At 45.3% G+C, this 21,096-nt stretch overlaps 2 protein-coding genes across 6 annotated transcripts in view; one reads left to right on the top strand and one right to left on the bottom strand.

Annotated features, from left to right (window-relative positions):
- Positions 1–4,705: 4,705 nt before the first annotated feature.
- Positions 4,706–11,116, bottom strand: MMAB (metabolism of cobalamin associated B). Its single transcript, XM_044989772.1, has 9 exons — positions 10,915–11,116; positions 9,849–9,910; positions 9,006–9,099; positions 8,158–8,215; positions 7,365–7,437; positions 7,002–7,099; positions 6,545–6,609; positions 5,665–5,724; positions 4,706–5,305 (listed from the first exon to the last, which is right to left on the bottom strand). The coding sequence occupies exons 1-9, from the start codon at positions 11,016–11,018 to the stop codon at positions 5,218–5,220; spliced, it is 702 nt and encodes a 233-aa protein (XP_044845707.1). The 5' UTR covers positions 11,019–11,116; the 3' UTR covers positions 4,706–5,217.
- A 144-nt stretch (positions 11,117–11,260) lies between these two features.
- MVK (mevalonate kinase) overlaps positions 11,261–21,096 on the top strand; it is a 31,587-nt gene continuing 21,751 nt past the window's right edge. For 2 of the 5 annotated variants that reach the window (XM_044989771.1, XM_044989766.1), the window contains exons 1-7: positions 11,305–11,362; positions 11,820–11,911; positions 12,045–12,192; positions 13,081–13,228; positions 14,224–14,379; positions 19,402–19,505; positions 21,007–21,052. In XM_044989771.1, the coding sequence (XP_044845706.1) occupies positions 11,834–11,911; positions 12,045–12,192; positions 13,081–13,228; positions 14,224–14,379; positions 19,402–19,505; positions 21,007–21,052 (680 nt within the window). In that variant the 5' untranslated portion in view covers positions 11,305–11,362; positions 11,820–11,833. Of the gene's footprint in view, positions 11,455–11,819; positions 11,912–12,044; positions 12,193–13,080; positions 13,229–14,223; positions 14,380–19,401; positions 19,506–21,006; positions 21,053–21,096 lie in introns of all 5 variants that reach the window. The other 3 variants (XM_044989770.1, XM_044989767.1, XM_044989768.1) reach the window with 3 other exon arrangements.

The raw sequence follows: 21,096 nt of genomic DNA, 5'->3' as shown, positions 1-21,096 counted from the left end.
TGCTGTCCCAGTTGCTGCATTAGGGCGTTCCTGCCAGGGGCAGGGAGGGAAGGTAGATTGCAAAGAGCTATCCAGATTAGCACCTGTGCAGTGGGGAGTGAAAGTGGATCCAGGGTGATGCGGCTTTCCCCTCCCCGTACACGGCTTGTCTCTTCTGTCCTGAACCTCCTGGGGACTGGTCTGATGCTCCTGCTTAGCCCGTAGGTCAGTAGTCCCCATGCTATTTTGCTTAGCCTAACTTTTCTGTATATTGGTGGGTCTCATGGGATAGACTTATTACTCTGCTGCGTTTCACCTGCAATGTATTTTCCTTGCTGCCTATAGTGCTCAGCCTGTGGCACTGAATGACAACCGAACGTGCGCTCAAAATATGAAGTTGGTTAGGAGGCATTTAAAGTTAAGGTGACGCTGTAGTATCCAGCCTAGAGCTTGGTTATTCCACCCTATGTGGCCCTGTCATGTGTCTCTCAGCTTCCCCATTGCTCCTTGCTGCATTGAAGAGTTGAAGCCTAGCCATGTAATCCCCTGCAACTTAATTTTAGCTTTGCTCACTTGGTCCAGGAATGTAATTATGACTTTTGAATTACATTAGCAGCTTGCACGGAGTAATTAATTAGTCAGATTTATAAGGCGCTTGGCTCATAATGATATATGGCCCTGCTTGGGTAAGTGGCATCTCAAATTGGCTGTAAAAAATCTTATTTCTAAGGTCAAGTTTTTACTGCAGGGGATTTATAAAGTATGAGCCTCTTTGTACTTAGATTAGCTCAGCTACCATTGAATGTCTGCGCACATTCAGCTATTGCCTGCAGCAGCTGCCAGATGTCTGTTACGGACAGACGCTTTGAGCTAGTTTTGCATGAATGATTTGGTCCGGGCAGTCACCTCAAATGAGGTCCAGGAAGAGAGGTCAGAACAGTGGTTTCCTTCCTGGTTGACTGTGCTAGTGCAGGAGAAGCCAAGCAGCAAAGGATGTTAGCTCTTCCTTCTGGTCAGCATGACAATTATTCCGTCCAGCAGAGAACCTTTACAACAGCTGTGACATGCCTAAGCTAAAATCCCCAACTGCTACTGCTCTGTCTAGGCATTTCATGGCTTCCGATCCCAGGGTAGAAGAACAAAGACTCCACACGGGGTTGTGCGTCCTTCCATGCTAGGTTGTGGCTTTTCTTTGCCTGGACAATAAAACATTGCGTAGGTGGGTGGCCTGAGCCCTTGCTCACTGGCCTGAGTGCTAGTCTTGCAACTCTAGCTGCTGCTCTGGGAGCCTATGCTAAGCCAGGCCGTGTGAGGTGCTATGCATGTAGGTGGATCTCTTCCCACCAGGTTGCTGCTGGTAGTGTGTGTTCCTTTGTTGGAAGCATGTTGGGATGAAGGTGCATTTAGTTTTACTTTCATTTGGCTGAGTGGGGTGTTGCTCCCAATGGCAAGACTACCCTGTCTTTGGAGCACTGTTGGTACCAGGCACCACAAGACTCATGCCCCAGGAGCAGGGACGTACACAGGATCCCAGCAGCAAAGGATGATTCCACGTAAGGAACTCACTCTGCTTGTCCAGAGCTCACCGTTACGGTGAGACTTGAGAGGCTTGTTTTGGATGCAGGTGGGGCTCAGATCTGTGGTAGCACACTTCTCTTCCCGCTCTGCACGTCTCAGAGGGAACAGTGACTTGGATAAACTTACACATGACTTGGCAAAATGAATGTTTTGTGTTATTTCTGCAAGAGCAGCAGTCGGCTTTGCTGCTTACACCTTGTGGAGGTAATAGAAGCAGTTGAGTTATAGTTCAACTTATTTAATTTTACAGCTCCTACAGCGTTAACAGATGTACAAGCGTCTGATCCAGTCATGCAGCAAGAGATTTTGGGGGCAGGCCTTCTAGTTTTGTCAGTATGGCAGCACAAAGAAGCCATAAATTTGACAAACAAGAATAAACGATTCTTAGCAACGTATGTCTGCACTGACAGTTCCAAGGTAATCATAAAGAAAGAAACCCTGCTAGGCAAAAGTGCATCTGGGCTCTGCAAACAGTCAGTGTGGGCCAAGCATCTGCTCTCCTCCCCCTTACTCTTATCACATTAATGAGGTGTAGGAAATGAGCCTGCCTCCCATCTGGGTATGGGCTGGGTGGGGACAGAGGGCTTTGAAAATCATCTTAACCTAAGTCATGGAGTAGTGGCTTTGAAACCCTTCCATTTCCTTTTTAATGTGCTAAATCCATTCCGCACAGAACTGGCCCTTGTTTAGCCTCCATTCTTTTAGTGTCTGCTCCTCCATGACTGCTTAGGAGATGCCAACTCACCCAAGCTGGAGGTTGTCCCTGCTTGAGGTAAGTGCAAAGACCCTCCTATCAACTCACCCTGCTGGGAGTTGATGCTCTTGGCTCACCCCTACTGATAACATGCATGGCAGAGTGGGTCCAGCCCTGTAGTGGAGGGAGAGGGGGGCAGGGGGAGCATCATGCATGGATAAAGCCATTCAGAGGGCTTGATCAAAAGCCCATCAATCCTTCCACTGCTTTCAGTGGGCACTGGATCAGGTCCTTGGACTGTTGGATCTTTTAGATAAACAGCAGTGGCTTCCAGCAATTGTAATTACCTACTTCAGCCATGGGGCACTGACCAGAGCCCTTAATCACCCAAATGTCTTTGGGGGTTGGGGGAATAATACACCTTGCCAGGTATGCTATTCACCCAGCTGCTGTCCCCTAAACAAAGATTTGGAAGCTAGTGTGGCTCTCAGCCGGTCCTTCCCCAAGGAGTCTGACTTGTGCATACAGCACTAAATTCAGGTATAGGCTAATCAGGGGCACTTATATTTAAATAACAGGGCTTGGCGCAGACAGCAGGCTCCCTCTGCTCCACCTGTATAAAAACAACTTATGCGGAATATGTTAAGAGGTGAAAACATAGAAGTTATTTGACTTGGCACTAATACAGGTAATCTGCACCTCTTGTTAATCTGTAAAAGCTATAGTCATTTCTCTCTGCAATCAAAATGCTAGCTTTGGTCTAGAGATGCTGGAGACAGACTCTTTCCCCAGCTGGGGGAAATGCCATAAATCCATCCTGGAGTTGATTTATGTAGCATTCATAAAGAATTTAGTATTCAAGGAATTTTATTCAATTAAACTTGAAAAGCCTCTGGATTCTTAAAGGTTCACCAGTGATCACTGAGACAGAGCTATCATAAAACTCAATGGCCTGCCTGAAGTAGGCATTGAGAAAATGCCTGATATGACATTGCAGCTGAACGTACGATCTAAGGGACGAGCGTTTGTCATCAGGATGTGTTGCAGGCTAAGGTTTAGAAAATTACTCTGTGAAAAATGTGCATTAACCATAGCTATGAAATATCAGTTAAAGAAGAAAAAGTTGAATAATGACCCAGCACTACATTAGTTGATGGGTATTCTTCATCTTGACCCTGCTCTGATTAAAAAGTTAACACAAATGCAAGACTTTTTTTTTTTTTAAACACAGTTTAAGGTTGTTTCCAATTAAATACTGAACTGTAAAAGTGGCCTGACTTAAGGACAAATCCACTCCCACAGAGCTGGGGCAATTATAACTATTCAATTCCTTGAGCTTTTTGTATAGCACAATCATCCTACGGAGAGTAGATGTTTTCTTTACAGATGAAGATTTTTGAAGTCTTTTGTTTGTAACTTGGTATCAACCTTGGATGTCTGTGCCCTTCAAGAAATGCTCTTCCAAATCACATCCCTGCAGTAGGAGGGTTGGAATTGCATGTAAAACCCTGAATGGACACCCAGTTTCATAAAACATGTTTATCAAGGTGTTTACCCATTAATTAGCTGTATTGTGCTGTGTTCAGTTAACAGGCTGTTTTCCTAGTCTTCAAGGCACCATCCCAGCTGGAAAAGATTTCTGACACAGCTATTCTGAGAACCTGGCAGTTCAGTTAGCTGGCTTCTTTAGTTCACCTGAAGATGCTTCAGGCTTTTTTATCAGGGGCTTAGGTGATTCCTTTTCTCACTTCATTTGTAAACATCTCACTGAACTCAGGTAAAAGGGAAATTATGCCACAGTCTTTGAGAATGTTTCCAGGTAAAGGAATGCTCAGTTAAAAATGCCACAGCAGACTAGGGTGTCTTTTAGATGAGAGGTAAAATAAATCTATTTAAACACCCCGAGCAGGCTTCTTTTCCAAGGAACTTCTGCCTTTATGTGTAAGCACCGTGTGCTCTTTAGTTCACACTGCCAAAGCTTTTAGGCCCCCATCCTGAAAATACTTAACATGTGCTTAACTTTACTACTGGAATCAGTGGGGCTGCTCATGGTAGTAAGTTGACTATGTGCACATATGTTTGCGGGAGTGGGGCCTAGCTGGGAATAAGCTGTCTGTGGTTGGATGTCATCCTGCCAGCTCCGGTAAGGTAAGACTCAGCCTGACTACACAGCTAGTCTTGCCTACATTTGAATGCAGGACTTGGCTCTTAGTTCTGTTTAAGCCCTTTTCCTTGCCCAAACCCATTCATGATTGGGGATGTCCTGGAGTTGTCAGAAGCAAGTGATTCGTCACAGATGTATTAGGTCAGGCAAAGAGTGCCCAGACAGTTCTTAGCACTTTCCTGTAAAGCTAAAGTGCTTGCTCCAGCTCCAGCCAGTACTGATGGATTGAAGGCAACTTAAAAGGGAAAAGCAGGCAGGGTTTGGTAGTAAAGTGAGACAGGTTAAAGCCCTTTGGTGTAAGTAAATCACATTTATTTTTCAGAGCTTCTGGACTGGGCTCCTGAATCTGAGCGCACTCTGTTTGTGTTTAGTACTCTACACCTTTACAAGCAGCTAAATGCTTTTTTTCCTCTTCCTTTCATCAGAGATCTTTCAATCACAGCTGCCAGTGCTCTGAGCATTAAACTGTATTTGTAAAGATGGTATTGTTTTTCTGAAGCTTTTGAAGCCTCCTAGCTCACACTCCAGCCTGAGTCAAACACATTGTGAAGCAGTTTCAAAACCAATTCAGAATCTGACACTTAGATCTGGATGCTATCTCAGAGGTGGTGAGTTTTACAGAAGGGCTGCATGTTTTCTACAGTGTTATAAACAAGTTCCTGAATGATTTTATTGTAGGGAATTGGTGGCAATTCACACTTTGAATTCATGCTCATTCTCTCCTCTCCACCTTGCCTGCAGAACGAAAACTTGGCTGGATTTAGCTTTTCATGATTTAGAAAGGTATAGTCTCATCTCCAATTTATGGTTCACTTTTTGTATATATTTTCTCTTCCTTCCCTTCCTTCATTGCAGCATAACGTGCCAAAATGAAGAGAAAATCACTAAGTCTGGAAAGCAAGGAGAGAAAGTAGTTAAGAAATGTACATTTATCATCAGATATTGTATTGAGCGCTACATCTATCTATAAAAAACAGTGTACTGAATTACAGCACTGGGAGCTGCAAGTAAAACAAAGCAACAGGAGATAGAGAAAACAGAAATGCTCCCCAAAATGGCATTCAAGAAGAGAATCAAATAATTGTTCCTGCAGGAGCCAAGTTAAAACATAGACAAGCTAAAATCTTATCCTGAAGTGAGAGCTTCTCTAGGGATACCCCTGCTGTTCTCCCTTTGAATACTAAAGGAAACCACAATGTACAGTCTCTGAAGCCTTTATGGCAACTAAGAATGTTAGAATCTGTTTTACCTGTTCAAGTATTTGGCCACGTTTGCATCTGCCTCTCCTGCTTGTATTAAAGGAACAACACTAAAAAGGAGAGTGAAAAACAATTTCATGTTATGTTTAATCTATTACTCTGAATACACAGTTTAATAATAGATGTGTCTTTGAGATGCTCAAACCTTGAGTGGTCACAGTACAGCCTCAGTATTCATTTCCAGTTTAATCCCTTCTGTACTGGAATTATAGTCTAAAAATTAACTGATCATAAAATCCAGGAATTGCTACATGCTTTAACCAATTAATGAAAAACAATGCTTAAGCACAGATTCTGCTTCTGTGTAGAATGTAGGAGAGAGAGAGAACCTGTTATGTGAAAAAGCATCAGTATTGATGGCAGCAGCTTATAAGAATAATTATTACCAGTGACTGTACACTGCTAAGCTCATTATCCCCTACAGTACTGGACTCACTCTTTTGGCTTGGTACAAGTCTTATGTTGATATGCATGTTTTATACTAATTGCTTTTTAACAAGAGGCCATAAGATACTTGTTGTTTTTTTTTTGCTGCTGAGATAATGTTGTTCAGTTATAAAAGTTTGTATATGCTAGTTTATAAAACAAATTCTAAAGCTAAGCAACTACAAGGATGCACTTTTACTCCTTGGAAAGACCTTGCCTGTTGCTCCCACAGGATCCTGTACAGCTGATTCTGAAGGCTGAAGCCAGCTCTTTTACTGTGATTGCTCTTTAATTAAACAAATCTTTATCTCAAGTTTTGCTGCAATTCTAACAGCATTTGCCTTAAGATCAATTGCATCAGATACTGTTTTAAATGGCTCAGAAGCTGCCGCAAACTACCTGGGCTCAGATGGCCTTTTCCCTCAGCCTTATTCTTATACTTACCACCTCTCTGCTCTTCGGCAGACTGCTCTGGAGAAATGAAGAGCAGCACTACTTTTACCTCCTGACTGAAACAAGATTAAAAACATGTAAGTGCCTTGTACCAGAAGCTGCATACAGCCACCCAGCTGATCAGAACTTAGGCCTTTATTTTGTGTAAAATGTCATACGTTTATTAGACACTTACAGAAGCTATAATATCCATCTGAATGGGACATTTCTGATGGACATTTAAATACAATTGCAGATGGAGACAGAGGAGGGTTAGCTCAATCTCTTCCACCGCTACAGCCTTCCTGTATTTGTACAAACAGTAGAAGAGAACAGCATGTGGTGGACCGACCTCAAGAACTACCCAATGTTTAATATCAATTAACTGAGAGTGGGTTTCTGATTAAGTCTTCAATCAAATACCTAGCAAAGAGTTTCAGTTCAGTAAAAAGTATGAGCTGATACCTACAGGCAAAATGAAAGCAGTGAGAGGTGGAAGTTGGTCTGAGTATTTATCAATCCACTGCTCCAGCTCCAGCACTGGCTTTTCACTAAAGGATGTTCGTTCTACAGAGGGAAAGAGGAAACAACTAAAATAATACAAAAATAAATCAATCCACCCGATGGATCTTGCATTTTACATTTGTCATACTAAGAACTCCTTAGAGAAGTGAAAAAATTTACATCTGTCTCCCACAGCTTCCATCTTCTACAGCAAACGCTAACAGAAGTGCACAAGTGGTATCGCTAAATAAACAACCTGACCTACAATGAGGGCATTTTTAAAAAAAATACAGAGTTGTTAACTTAAGTAAAATGATTTGAGGATTACTTAAGTGAGCCTCCCTGGCTGAGGAGAGAGGAGTTGCAATGTTGGAGCCAACGTCCTGCAGCATACACTGGATCTAGGGATGAAAGTATGCATTACAGTCAAAGCATAGACAATGAAATTACACTTGCAGAGATGACATTTGACACTCCAATAAGACATTCTAGAGGGAGTGTGGTAGGGATTCTCAGATAGGGTGACCAGACACCAAGTGTGAAAAATCAACTGGGACTGGGGGGTAATAGGGGCCTATATCAGAAAAAGACTCAAAAATCAGGACTGTCCCTTTAAAATCAGGACAGCTGGCCACCCTATTTTCAGAGCAATCCGGTGACATTGACCACTTCTGCAGTGTGAAGCTAATTAGTAAATACCAAATGTACCCTCAGTGTGAGCTGTTTTCCACTGTGATACACAGTCCTTTTTACCTCAGGCAGCTTGGCTTAGTATTTGTGTTCTCTTGGTTTCAATTTGAGAATGCATAACAACAAGGCTTAATCTGTGCCTAAGATTATGCATAATAATGAATATGAACCATCACAAGTGCGTGTGTACACACACACACACACACACACAGTTTCCCTTTCAGTATAGATAGAAAGAAGCATCTTGTTCAGGCAACCAAGAGATTTTCAAGTCTGCCTAAAGGATTTATGCAGAATTCCCACCGACTGCAATGGGACCTACAAGCCTAAATCTCCTAGGTGGCTTTAAAATTTTAAACCAAGCGTTTAAGAACTCAGCGTTCTAATAATACAGATGTAGTGGTCATGTTTAGCATGTAGTTACTACTCACTTTGTGAAGTTGTTCGACAAATGTGTGGCCACTTTCCTGGCTTAATTCACTAGCAACCCTAGATGAAGCAGAGAGTTAGCTCTAGGACAGAGGAGACTTGTTTGGTACATATGTCTTCTATTTATGGCTCATTGTACACTCAGCATTACATGCACAGGTTCACAAGGAGCATTGCCTTGCAACATGGAACAAAGTAGGACTCCCAACACCTACAAAGAAAACACCAATTCAAAAGCATATCTGCATGACCATCCATTGCTTTCTGAGTTGTGTCCATATAAATCAGAGGTACAAATGCAGTACGTTTCTTCCTATACTCAGGAACTGCGGAGTATGGACACAGCTGATGCACTAGCAAGTTTTTATTGATCAAGAAACAAATTCTCTTCTTCAAAGAAAGAGATCAGACTGAATGAATGCTATGGCTGGGCACACTTTTTTCTTACAAAACAATTAAATGGACATTAAATGCTCCTGGCTAGTTCAGTTGCCAGAGTAGCTCTCCAGTGAATGTGGCTCAGGATGTATTTACAACTTTCCCCACCGGCTGACAAAATTTCCACCTTCGCCCTTTCTTTACAAAGAAAACAACCCCCCCAAATAACACCAAGAATAAACAGCGGGCACACTCCCATCAGAACACAATTCTCAAGCTCTGCTGCATCTTTACATCACTAGATAGGCTTGTAGGCCTATTCTATGTCTGCAGTGTTCATGGCTGTCAGGTATCAGCTTATCAAGGTAAGTAAAGATGACAGGCTTTTTGGCACTGTCTTCATATAAGGTGGAGCTTTAGCAATACCACAGTAAACAAAAATCAAAGATGATAGAATTCACAGTTTTGTTACCCAATAGCAGAACTCAATTCATCTGTTGTTCCCAAAGCTTCAAAGACCTGATCATCTTTAGATCGCCTCTCCCCAGTGTATGTGCTGGAAAACCCTTTAAAAACAATCAATAGCAACAAGAGGAAAAGGGATTGGAACAGACAAAGCTGAAAATTTTAAAATATGAAAACTCACTGCAATCTATGCTAGGTTGACACCTGGGTAGCAGTAGCCTTAGATTTATAAGACCCTAAATCTCAAGGGCCTCCACCACTGAACAGGTGTCAGCTGATTGCTTCTGTGACACAACCAGTGATGGACTCCCACCCAACATCAGTTTCTTCCTGTGTGGTGATGGTGTGTCAGACCAACAAAGCAACATGCCAAAAACTTTCTCCAACTAACGCATGGGCCTCTGTTACTTTAAGACAGACACCGTAACCTCCTCCCCTCCCCTTGCAAGTAGGAACAGCCCAGCGTGCACAGGACAGGACAAAGATTCACTGAAGCTGTAGAGTCAAGATTTCTTAAACTCAAATAGTGTTAGGCACTAAGAGGGCACATGGAACAGGAAAACAACCATTTAATTTCAGTCCAAGCAGCTTTCCCCTTGGTGATTGCTAGGAAGTCACCTGACAATTCTAAATAAATAGCATGTCAGAGCACCCCTTGGCTTATCTGCTGTATTAGACAAGCATTCATTAGAACCTGACATGAATTAAATTGGCTAGTACATTAAAATTAATTCAGAACTATGTTTTGGGAATATAAAATGCTATGTAAGGGCCTTTGTTGTTTATTATATTTTTACCCAGCTCTAAGGATATTGTAGCCTCTTGGTTTTAAGTGCAGCCCAGACACTACCTTTGTCTCCTGTTTTTGTGTAAATCTTTGGAACGTGGGTTGTCTTGGGTTTGATTTCCAGGCTAGACACAAAATGAAACTGTTATGAGTTCAACAGAAATGACACTTTAACATGCAGTTGTTGGCAAGCTGATGTGTTTCTGATTTATAGAGACGACCGGACACCACTGGTCACTGCTGTTAACACCAGACTCTCCAAGCAGTGCCCTGATTACTTCCTCCATCACCCCCTTTCCTCTTAGCAGAGACCATGGGAAGACAACTGGGGCCAAAGGGCGAATTTTACTTTGGCCGGCTCGTGGGGACAGCCCAGTTCACACTATCACGGACCAGTTCGGGCCGGGGGGGGAATCCTAAGAAGTGTCGCATTTTCCTTTCAGATGAAATATTTTGTCAGACACAGGAGCGACCTTACATCTGGATTGGGGGGAAGCGGCTTGGGGGGGGGGGAAGCTCGGCGCAGCCCCAGGAGGAGCCCAGGCTCGGGGGGGGAGCTCGGCACAGCCCCAGGAGGAGCCCAGGCACGGGGGGGGGGGGGAGCTCGGCGCAGCCCCAGGGGGCGGCCCAGGCGCGGGGGGGGGGGGGGGGGAGCTCGGCGCAGCCCCAGGGGGCGGCCCAGGCTCGGGGGGGGGGGGAGCTCGGCACAGCCCCAGGGGACGCCCCAGGCTCGGGGGGGGGAGGGGAGCTCGGCGCAGTCCCAGGGGGCGGCCCAGGCTCGGGGGGCGGGGGGGGCGCACGGCGCAGCCCCAGGGGGCGGCCCAGGCTCGGGGGGGGAGCTCGGCCCAGGCTCGGGGGGCGGGGGGGGGAAGCGCGGCGCAGCCCCAGGGGGCGGCCCAGGCTCGGGGGGCGGGGGGAAGCTCGGCGCAGCCCCAGGGGGCGGCCCAGGCTCGGGGGGCGGGGGGAAGCTCGGCGCAGCCCCAGGGAGCGGCCCAGGCTCGGGGGGCGGGGGGGGGGGAGCTCGGCGCAGCCCCAGGGGGCGGCCCAGGCTCGGGAGGGGGGAGCTCGGCACAGCCCCAGGGGGCGGCCCAGGCTCGGGGGGGGGGGCTCGGCGCAGCCCCCCGCTCACCTGCCCGGCTCTCCCTGGTGACTGTGGCCCCGGGTCCGCAGCCAGGCCCGGAGCGGCCCGCACAGCGCCAGCCGGCGGCAGTCCCGGCCCAGCGCCGCCGACATGGGGCTGCCGCGGCCCCTCCTCGGCCTCGGTGCCCTGACCGCTGACCCTGCTTCCCGCTCCCTCTGACCCCTCTCGGCCCCCGTGGCCGCGCCAGGCGCTGTCACCCGACTCGCGCACCACTCGGCCCGGCCGACTCCCCATTGGTCCGACAGATATCGCGCCTCCCCAGGGAGGCCCAGTGATTGGGTCGGCCGTGTCACGTGAGACAGGCGCTGGGTCCCCATTGGGCGCTGAGGGGCCTATCGGGGAGCTCCTGGGGCAGCAATACAACCTGTGAGGTGGTTACTAGCGTCAGGTGTGGGGCAGGGGTGCGGGGCTAGTGCGGCCGGGAGCTCGGTCTCTGGTGGGTGCCGGGCTGGAGCCCGGGCGTCTCCCCTGTCTGAGGCCCCGCCCCCGCGGAGCCGCTGTGGCGGGAGGGGGCGCAGCTGGGGAAAGGTGGGGGGGCGTCCCCGGGGTATGTGTGTGTGTAGGGGGGCCGGGGGGGATGGGGCGTGTGTGTGGGGGGGACGTGCTGGGGGGGGCGTGCCGGGGGGATGGGGTGTGTATGTGGGGGGGGACGTGCTGGGGGGGGGCGTGCCGGGGGGAAGGGTGTGAGGGAGGCGTCGGGGGAAAGGGGCGGGGGGCCGACTGTGGCATGGGGGGCTGGGCAGGTTAGGCTGAGCCCTGCTGGGGGTGGGCGGGGGAGTTGCTGGCTCCCTGGTACCAATGGCGATCGGGAGACTTGGGCAGCTGAGCTATCGACCCAGCACGAGTCCTTCTGCTGTGTCTTCAAAGTCCTGTTGCCTTGTTTTGCTTTGCAGGAGAAGCAGTGGAGATGTTGGCCAAGCCCCTGACACTGTCTGCACCAGGGAAAGCTATTCTCCATGGGGAGCATGCTGTCGTGCATGGCAAGGTAAAGTACTTGGCTGCCGTTCTCAGTTGGACAACGGAAGATGCTTAATTTAGGGGCGACCACGAACCTCTTTCTCATTGTTCTGCACAGTTGCTCTGCCACCTCACTCATGTCTAACTTTTTTTGTGTACAGGCAGCTTTGGCTGTGGCTCTGAACCTGAGAACGTTCCTTCAAATTAGACCCAGTAATAATGGAAAGGTCTTGATATGCTTGCCTAATATTGGAACCAGTTTAAACTGGGAAACCGTCCGGCTCCGAACACTGCTAACAGTATTTTCAGGCAAGTGCTGTTAGAACAGTGGAAGTGCATGCCAATATATTTTAAAATCATGAAACGCCTGGTTTCATCCTCTCCTCAGATATGTGACGTATCTCACCCTAAACAATTATTGCACTTTGCTTGTGCTTGGCAACTATCTCGTGTGTTGATGGGTGTTGTTGGTCAGCTGGTGGCTAGAAGCTACAGTGGATTTAACTGATTAGGCTTCCCTCTTCCCCCCCCCCCACCCAAATCAGGCAGCTGGATTTACTATGTGCATTCACACTGCCAGAGCCCGTGTTTTAACTGATCCTCATGGTCCGCAGACAGCAGACGTGCTGGGTGAGCCACAAGCGATCTGAGTCAGTAGAAGCTTGTTCCCTCTTAACTACTATGATTCTAGCATGCACCATTTAAAAGAGGACAGAATAAAATCTCTCTAGTGTTGGCATGTAAGTGCTTTGTCAGCAAACCCCAAGGGTCCCTCTAGTTCAGTGTCCTGTCTTCCAAAGCGTCCAGTACCAGTCACTTGTTGTAGAAATCTGTAATCACCTGCCTCCACACCCACCAATACTGTAAGACTTGTATGGCTTGTACCACACCTAGCACAAATTAATGTTCTTGGCTCTAGATGAATCAGAGAGAGAGCCCTTTCTTGATGTTTCATTTATGATGTTGCTGTGGGCGTCATGAAAGAAGCAGTTCTTCAGTGTAGCTGGTGGTTTCTTCTTGACTCTCCCCTTTCTCCCCCACCAGTAATCAGTTTGTGTGCTGAAGCATAGTGGCGGTTTTTATTCTATTTAGTGTTACTGGACATGCCATTTTTGTAAATATCTCATTCTAATTTGAAACAATGGTTTTTAAGCTTTCTTTGTAAATGTATAATTCCACCACTGATTGGTTTCCTAGATGGCTTGGATGAATCTAAATCCCCCAGCCCAGAACAAATGGATGCACTGAAAGAGTTTGCAGGAATCACTACTGAACTTTCAGCCACTGAGAGCCTTGGTACCCTTGCATTTCTCTATCTGTACCTGTCTATTTCAGCTAAATATGGGTAAGAACATAGTCATCCTCAGAAATGAATGCAGTATCCTAGGTGTGCATGGTTCCTGTTAAATTTCTGTTCTGTAATTTCACAAGAAATTAGACCTCTAAAGGTAAAATAAGAGACTAAAGGGGGGAAACTTTCCTTTGTGTACTTAGGCTCTTACCTTGTTAGTAACTCTGAGGTGGAATAGCAAAATTGTGCTGAATGGGTGGAAATCAGCAAGGATATGCCCAAAACATGATTAGTCATAACTGAGACATAGTGCTAATATTCTAAATGTGGCTAACACAACAGTTGACAACGCTACAAATTCCTAAAAGGGCTCTAGAAATGTGATCGGCTGTATGTACTAATGATCTCAGCTTTAGCAAGAGAAACACAATCCTGAGCTCAGTTTTGGCAGTGAAATAACCAAATATTGAAGCATTGTACAGGTCTCTAGCTACATCGGGCTTCATATCACAGCCACTCTGAACATCTTGGTGATAGTAGGAGTTGAGCTATGATCAGCCTGTTCTAAAAACGCATGTCCTTACCGCTTTAGCTATTGGAAATTCTCCTTCATTTTTAGCAGTAGGGAGCCTATTACACACAATTAAGCAGTTCCAGTTCTAGCCAAAAGAGGGCAACAGTACAGACACTAGCTAGCTCATTAAACCTACTGTTACTGATGTGGGATCCTAAAATGTTTTATTTTAAAAATATATTTACACAAATCTTAAGGGTATATTTACAGTGCTATTTATGGTGTTCTATTAATAAATCACCCCCAGCACTGGGATAAAAACCAATGGAAATGAGAGATCCAATTTAGCTAGGCTTTCTTCTAGCACAATGGATTTGTAAAGCTGCTCAGCTGTGCTAGCTGAAAGTTCAGGAGGCCCATGTCTGTCATATACTTGTGCTGGTGGTGTGATCACAGCAATTTTAGTTTGCATCTGTTGCCTTTGATCTCCAGAATGTTACTGGCATTTTATGCAATGCATTTTAATGTGTTTCAGACAGATACCAAGCGTGGAGATAGTGGTGTGGTCTGAGCTGCCCACAGGAGCTGGGCTAGGCTCAAGTGCTGCCTATTCTGTTTGTTTGGCAGCTGCCCTGTTGACTGCATGTGGAGCCATTGGCTGCCCAGTGGAGGAGGAGAAGTCTGTAGTCAGGTAAAGCATCTGTGAAAAGCCGGTGTGTCTTGGGTGTGTAGAATTGGGGTAGCATAATGTTACCTAAATCTCCAGTGAGAAGCAAATGAATGTTGCTTGTTTCTTAACTTCATATTCCTGTCTCTCTGAGCGGATGGCTTGAAGTTAGTGACGTGTCAGGATACAAAATGTGATTCTAAGACATTACTTGTTAAAAACGTTCTGCTTTAGTGTCTGAAGCAATGATTTACAAGATTATTCAGGTACACAGAGCCAAGCAATGTGATCTCTCAGTCCCCCAGTATATTTTTCAGCAAACTTCTATCTGTTCATTCAACATACTGTGCTAGCAAAAATGCATCTTCCAAACTATACTGGACGTGGCGTAAATATCTGCACCTCTTAATTGTAATTTGTAGTTTGGATGCAGTGTAATTTTCAGTTACTCTTTTGCATTCAAACTGTAAGTGAAGCTTCTGTAAGGGGCTACTATAAGGTGGGTGCATAACTGGCTGGATAACCATACTCAGAGAGTAGTTATTAATGGTTCCTAATCCTGCCAGAAAGGTATAACGAGTGGGGTTCCACAGGGGTCTGTTTTGGGACCGGCTCTGTTCAATATCGTCATCAACGACTTAGATATTGGCATAGAAAGTATGCTTATTAAGTTTGCAGATGATACCAAACTGGGAGGGATTGCAACTGCTTTGGAGGATAGGGTCATAATTCAAAATGATCTGGACAAATTGGAGAAATGGTCTGAGGTAAACAGGATGAAGTTTAATAAAGACAAATGCAAAGTGCCCCACTTAGGAAGGAACAATCAGTTTCACACATACAGAATGGGAAGAGACTGTCTAGGAAGGAGTATGGCAGAAAGGGATCTAGGGGTTATAGTGAACCACAAGGTAAATATGAGTCAACAGTGTGATGCTGTTGCAAAAAAAAAAAAAAAAGCAAACGTGATTCTGGGATGCATTAACAGGTGTGTTGTGAGCAAGACACAAGAAGTCATTCTTCCGCTCTACTCTGGGCTGGTCAGGCCACAGATGAAGTATTGTGTCCAGTTCTGGGCACCGCATTTCAAGAAAGATGTGGAGAAATTGGAGAGGGTCCAGAGAAGAGCAACAAGAATGATTAAAGGTCTAGAGAATATGACCTATGAAGGAAGGCTGAAAGAATTGGGTTTGTTTAGTTTGGAAAAGAGAAGACTGAGAGGGGACATGATAGCAGTTTTCAGGTATCTAAAAGTGTCATCAGGAGGAGGGAGAAAACTTGTTCACCTTAGCCTCTAAGGATAGAACAAGAAGCAATGGGCTTAAACTGTAGCATGGGAGGTTTAGGCTGGACATTAGGAAAAAGTTCCTAACTGTCAGGGTGGTTAAACACTGGAATAAATTGCCTAGGGAGGTTGTGGAATCTCCATCTCTGGAGATATTTAAGAGTAGGTTAGATAAATGTCCATCCGGGATGGTCTAGACAGTATTTGGTCCTGCCATGAGGGCAGGGGACTGGACTCGATGACCTCTCGAGGTCCCTTCCAGTCCTAGAGTCTATGAATCTATGTCATCTTTCATAGGGTCTTCACTTAACATTGCAAGGAAAAAATATAATAAGATACGTGAACTCATATAAACTTAACACACATTCCTGTATATGGTCCTATCTGTATGGAAGCTCCTTTATGGCCCTGTTCACCATCTTCCACCCTCTCATCAAAATACACTTCTGCTGTGAGGTCTGTAGACTTGGATCTTCCCCTGAACCTGATTGAGCAGGTAAAGAATAAGACCATGTAACAGTTAACCTCAGCAACTGCATGATCTCCCTTCCATAGTCCTTGCCTTCCCAATCCATCAGTCCTCCTGCAGGGTCCCACCATCTGTCCTTGTGTCTACTTAGGACCCAATCCTGCAATTGCCAGTGCACAAGCCTCCCCTGAAGCCACTACATGGGCACAGGTATGTGCCCGTGCCAATCCCCTGAGTTGCGCGCACACAGGGACAAGGTGGTTATTTCTCCATAGAGTTCAGTGTACATATGGTGCTGGAGGAGCAATAATGAACCTTTCTGATTTCTTTGGGAAGTTGTATCAGTTTGTTCTTTACAAGTTGTATGAGTAACAAGAGGCATTTGCCAGCAGGGCCTGGCGTTGTATTACCCAGTAAATTATGCTTCAATGCCAGTAGTCATACACCTTGGTGACACTTTTCTTCTTCCCTCTTCATCAGAGGGGGGAGAATCCAGTTTAGAATTAGATAGAGCCATCAATGGTTAAGAAAATAATCCTGTTTGAGGAATAGTCACAGCCCCCTAGCAGTTAAAGGATACCAGCCAGAAGTGTTTTGAGACCAGATGTTTGGCAGTGTCCTTGTCAGCTACAGTGACAGATGAAAAGTATCCTTGAAGTGCAGTATTCTGGAGAAGGAGAGGAAAACATCACTCCCAAAGAATGCCCTGTGATGGAGCAGTGATGAGTCAGGACTGGGGTTGTTTGTGTTTTAGCCACAGGTTACACATGTTGGCTTCACCTTCCACAGAAGTATAATTCCTACTCTTCTTTCTCTCTCTCCCCTTGTAAAGGTCTGTGATTCTAATCACCACTGCCAAACAGTACAGTCTGTTCACAGATGCATAATGCAAGGGCAAATATTAAAAGTTGCAAGTGAATTAAGGAGCTGTGTGTGAAATTCAAGCTGTTCCGGCTCAGACACCTCCCAGTGAGATGAAGATCTCTGCATGAAGGGCAGACACATGCTCTTTTGGAGAGCTGCATCCATTTACATTATGGTGCAACACTTGATGCCACAGTAGTTGGAATTTATTTTAATATTTCCATTATAGACGTTTGATTTTTAGGCCTTAATATCTAACATTTCAAACTGCATTGGTCTCTCATATTTGGAACACAATGGGAGCCAATACAGGGTGTTTTTATTAATGACACACAGTATGCCAGTAACATGGCTCTTTATAAAGTGGTGACTGAGCAGAAAAAGGCTTAAATTGCATGTGCCTTGAGAATTGTGTTTTTTAAATTGAAGGTATTAAGAGAATTTGGTGCTGGGTCAGAGTACTGGGATCAAGGGTATCAGTTTAGCCACAGAGCATTAGGCACTACTGCAATAGATAGTAGAGAATGGCCATTCACGAAAACCTTCTCCCCCTAGCTCCATTACTGTACCTCTACCATAATGCTATGGGAGAGAAGGTATGTCAGTCCCCCTCCCACCCATCTGAGTTCTTGGCCTCTTTTCTAGTCGCTGACAACAATGCTGACAACTGTGACAATTGCTTGTGTGATGTAGGCCCCTGTCTGTCAGGATCCACCAACTCATTTCAAATACACCAAACGCTGATCTGACACAACTGTTCTGGATCAGTACCAGCAATCTATAGGTGGAGGTTCTGTGTCTCATTATGAGCCCTCCAGCCCTCATCACCCCACTCTGCTGTATAAATACTTAGCACACACACACAATCCATACATAGTACCACATGTACTGCATGCTCTGCAAATTCCACAAACCCACCCCATGCACTCAAAACGACTGCTCCAACAGACTAGCGCACATTGACCCTGATATTAATATCAGATGTCTCAGCATCAGTTGTAGTCTGCACAGTTCAAAGTTAGCTTTTGGTGCAGTGAGTATGAATTTGACAGGTTTTTAAAGTACAAGGACCGAAATAGGAATTACATGATAGTGCAGAAGCACAATATAACAATGAGAATAGTTGGTGAACCATACTGAAGCAAGGGACCAATACTGGGATCCCACCTGCTGCTGGCAGTGTTTTCCTGTATCTCCCCACCTCTTGAGATCTCATCGGCAAACATCTCATTATCCCTCTTTTGACTAAAGTCTCTTGATTTTTCTCATTGCTGTTTAATCCTGTGACGCATTTTGGGATATGGATCATACAACTAACATTGTTCAAAAGAAATTGTAGTTTGCTGTAATACTGACCTGCTTTTAATACTCCCTTGCTGAAGGGCTGGTCTTTTTCTCTGCACATTCTAGTTAACTCTAGTCTTTGCTGGTGCACGACTGCCATTTTCCTCTCCTCTCCAGCCTGTCTCTCACGCCATGTACAAATAGTAACGCTATATGGATTACAGGAGTGTGTTTAGGCCATCGCCCCATTGTTCCTGGCACTGTACAAACAGATAACTATGAGATGGTCTCTGCCAAGCAGAGTTTATAATTTTAAGTTGAGACAACAGGTGGATGTAGCAGGCAGACAGGGAAGCACAAGGTATAGTGCTTCCTACTTCTCATTTCCCAAGCCTTAACTGCTGGGGGCTGTGATTGTTCCTCAGGATGATTTTTCGTAACCATTGATGGCTCTTCTCTCTCAGCTGGGCTCTCCCCCTTGGAGGAAGAGCGAAGAAGAGAAGTGGCACTGAGGTGTATGCCTACTGGCAATGAAGCATATCAGACATCTAATTACAGTATCAGTGAGGAAGGGAAGTATTATTCCCATTCTTAATGATGGAGACACAGAAGGCTAGAGTCTAATGTCGTGTTCAAGACCACAGAAGGAGTCTGTCAGATCCAGGTGTTCCAGGCATCTAGCCCTTTGCTTGCAGTACTAGACTGTTTTAGGTGGCGATTTAACCAGACCCAGCTGTGACACACACCGCTCTGCTTGGAATCTTCCAGAATATTTCCTCACATGCAGCCTTTATGGTGCCAACACTCAGTAGCGGTTGCTGTGTTCATACGGATTCCATCTTGTGATTGTTAGAAGCAGATGCACTTAAGTGTGTGGCTTAGATACGAAGGTGATTGGTGCCTTGGATGGCAGTGCTCCTTTTCTGCCAACTGCTGCTTTTACTGGGCTGAGCACTAATTCATCCTGTTAATTAGTGCAGGACTAGGATTAATTTACTCTCCCCCGCAAGGTGTCCCCTTGAAGTGATATGCTGCACTTCAGTCTGCTCACATGAGTCCTGCTGCTCTTTATGGCTAGTGGACTCCTTGGTTCCTGTGGCATGTTGCCCGATTGTAGTCATTTAACTGTTTTCTTGCCTTTCAGGTGGCCTGAGGAGGAGTTGGAATTAATTAACAGATGGGCCTTTCGGGGAGAGCAGGTCATCCATGGCAAGCCTTCTGGTGTGGATAACTCTGTAGCGACTTGGGGTATGTATTTTTCAGTCTCAATCCATTCCTCTTTGGCTCTGAATACAGGTGCTTTCACTCTGAGTAGAAGAGGCCAGTACTCGGGCGTTGGGAATGACGGCTTTTCCAGTCCCCTTCGGGCACTGCTCCATAGCTGGTGCAGGGAGATTGGATGGGATTTGCTCTGGGTACAATTCCTAAATAGCAATTCAGCAAAGAATCCAAGGGGCCTTGCAGACTGCAGTGAAACTAAGTGGTCTTTCAGTGTGCATCTCAAATAGCTCACAGCCCTTTATGCAGGGAGTTTTGAATATATAAAAATGTGTCCAAAATCCATCCTGCAGACTGACTGTGTAACCCCGGTCTCTGTCCTCTTGGCAGACACTGGATTAGAAACGGAAGAGCACGAATAAAGCCTCTTCCCTACACCATCTTAGTACCAAATCCTGTTCTGTAGTTTTCCTCTGTGTTGTTGCCAGCCTTCTGTAGTAGAGACTCACTGCTTATTAATGGCGAAGAATGAAGGTAATGTTACTCCAGAATAAACCCCTCATACAGTAGCAATGTTAGTAATACTTTTGCCTCCTCAAGAGGGGGAGAGAATAGTCTGTTGGACTGATTGGGGATGGAGGGAGGAAGGAACCAGAAACTCCCCAAGTTCTGATTCTAGCTTTGATCTTGAAGTCATTTTTCTGTGACTCAGTTTCCCTATCTGTAAAATGGGAGTAATGCCCCACGGGGTGTTGAGAGGATTAATTCACTAACGTCTGACTTACTATATGAATCTTCCCTCATTCGCATTAATGTTTTGGAAGAGGAGCCCTCATGGAAATAAGTGGAATTTACAAATTATGGAGCAAATAAACATTAAATTAAAAAAAAAAAAAATCTCGCTGCAGGATAATGCTTTGGAAAATGTATGTACTTGGTTGCCTATACCTTAGTCTTAATTATTATGTGCAAGTGTGCTGTGATGCTCTGTGTGGGAGTGTTTATTAATAATTTTTTTAATAAGATTTCATCACAGCCACTCTATCAAAACATTGGGAAGTGGAGACTGAAGTAGCAAGCGTGCTTACTGGTGGGGTTCTGTTGGGTTACTAACAGTTATTCTTCACAAATATTCACACTCTGCACTGAATCTGGTGTTTAATGTGTTTACATCTACCCCAGAAGTCTTCATTGGTCTAAAATAACAAAGTAAGAATCAAATGAAGACTTGATTCTAACCTAACTCTCTCCATTTGAAAATCTCTTTATCTTCTGTGGCCCTCCAGTACAGGAAAGCAAAGGGTGAAGGCACCAAGTCACTCATATTTGGGCCAGATCTCCCACTGAAGTTACTGGAGCTCTGCCTGTTCACACCATCTGAGAATCTGGCCCATTGTTTTGCCTGTGCTTCTTGCAATTAACTTCTCATGCTGTAGGTTAGTTTCTGCAGATGAAAGACTCTATATACTTTCTTAAACACATTATTTTCAGATGTGTTGCATACTTTAACTATGTATGTATTTTACTTTAGGTGGAGTGCTCCGATTTCAATCAGGAAAAATCACATCATTAAAGAGGTAATATTAAAATTATATACACACACAGAACATATCTGTCAAGT

This window comes from Mauremys mutica, chromosome 16 (assembly GCF_020497125.1).
Source record: "Mauremys mutica isolate MM-2020 ecotype Southern chromosome 16, ASM2049712v1, whole genome shotgun sequence".
In the NCBI taxonomy this organism is placed as follows: domain Eukaryota; kingdom Metazoa; phylum Chordata; order Testudines; family Geoemydidae; genus Mauremys; species Mauremys mutica.
Note: the sequence above shows the minus strand (reverse complement) of the source record. Positions and strands in the feature narration are given on the sequence as shown.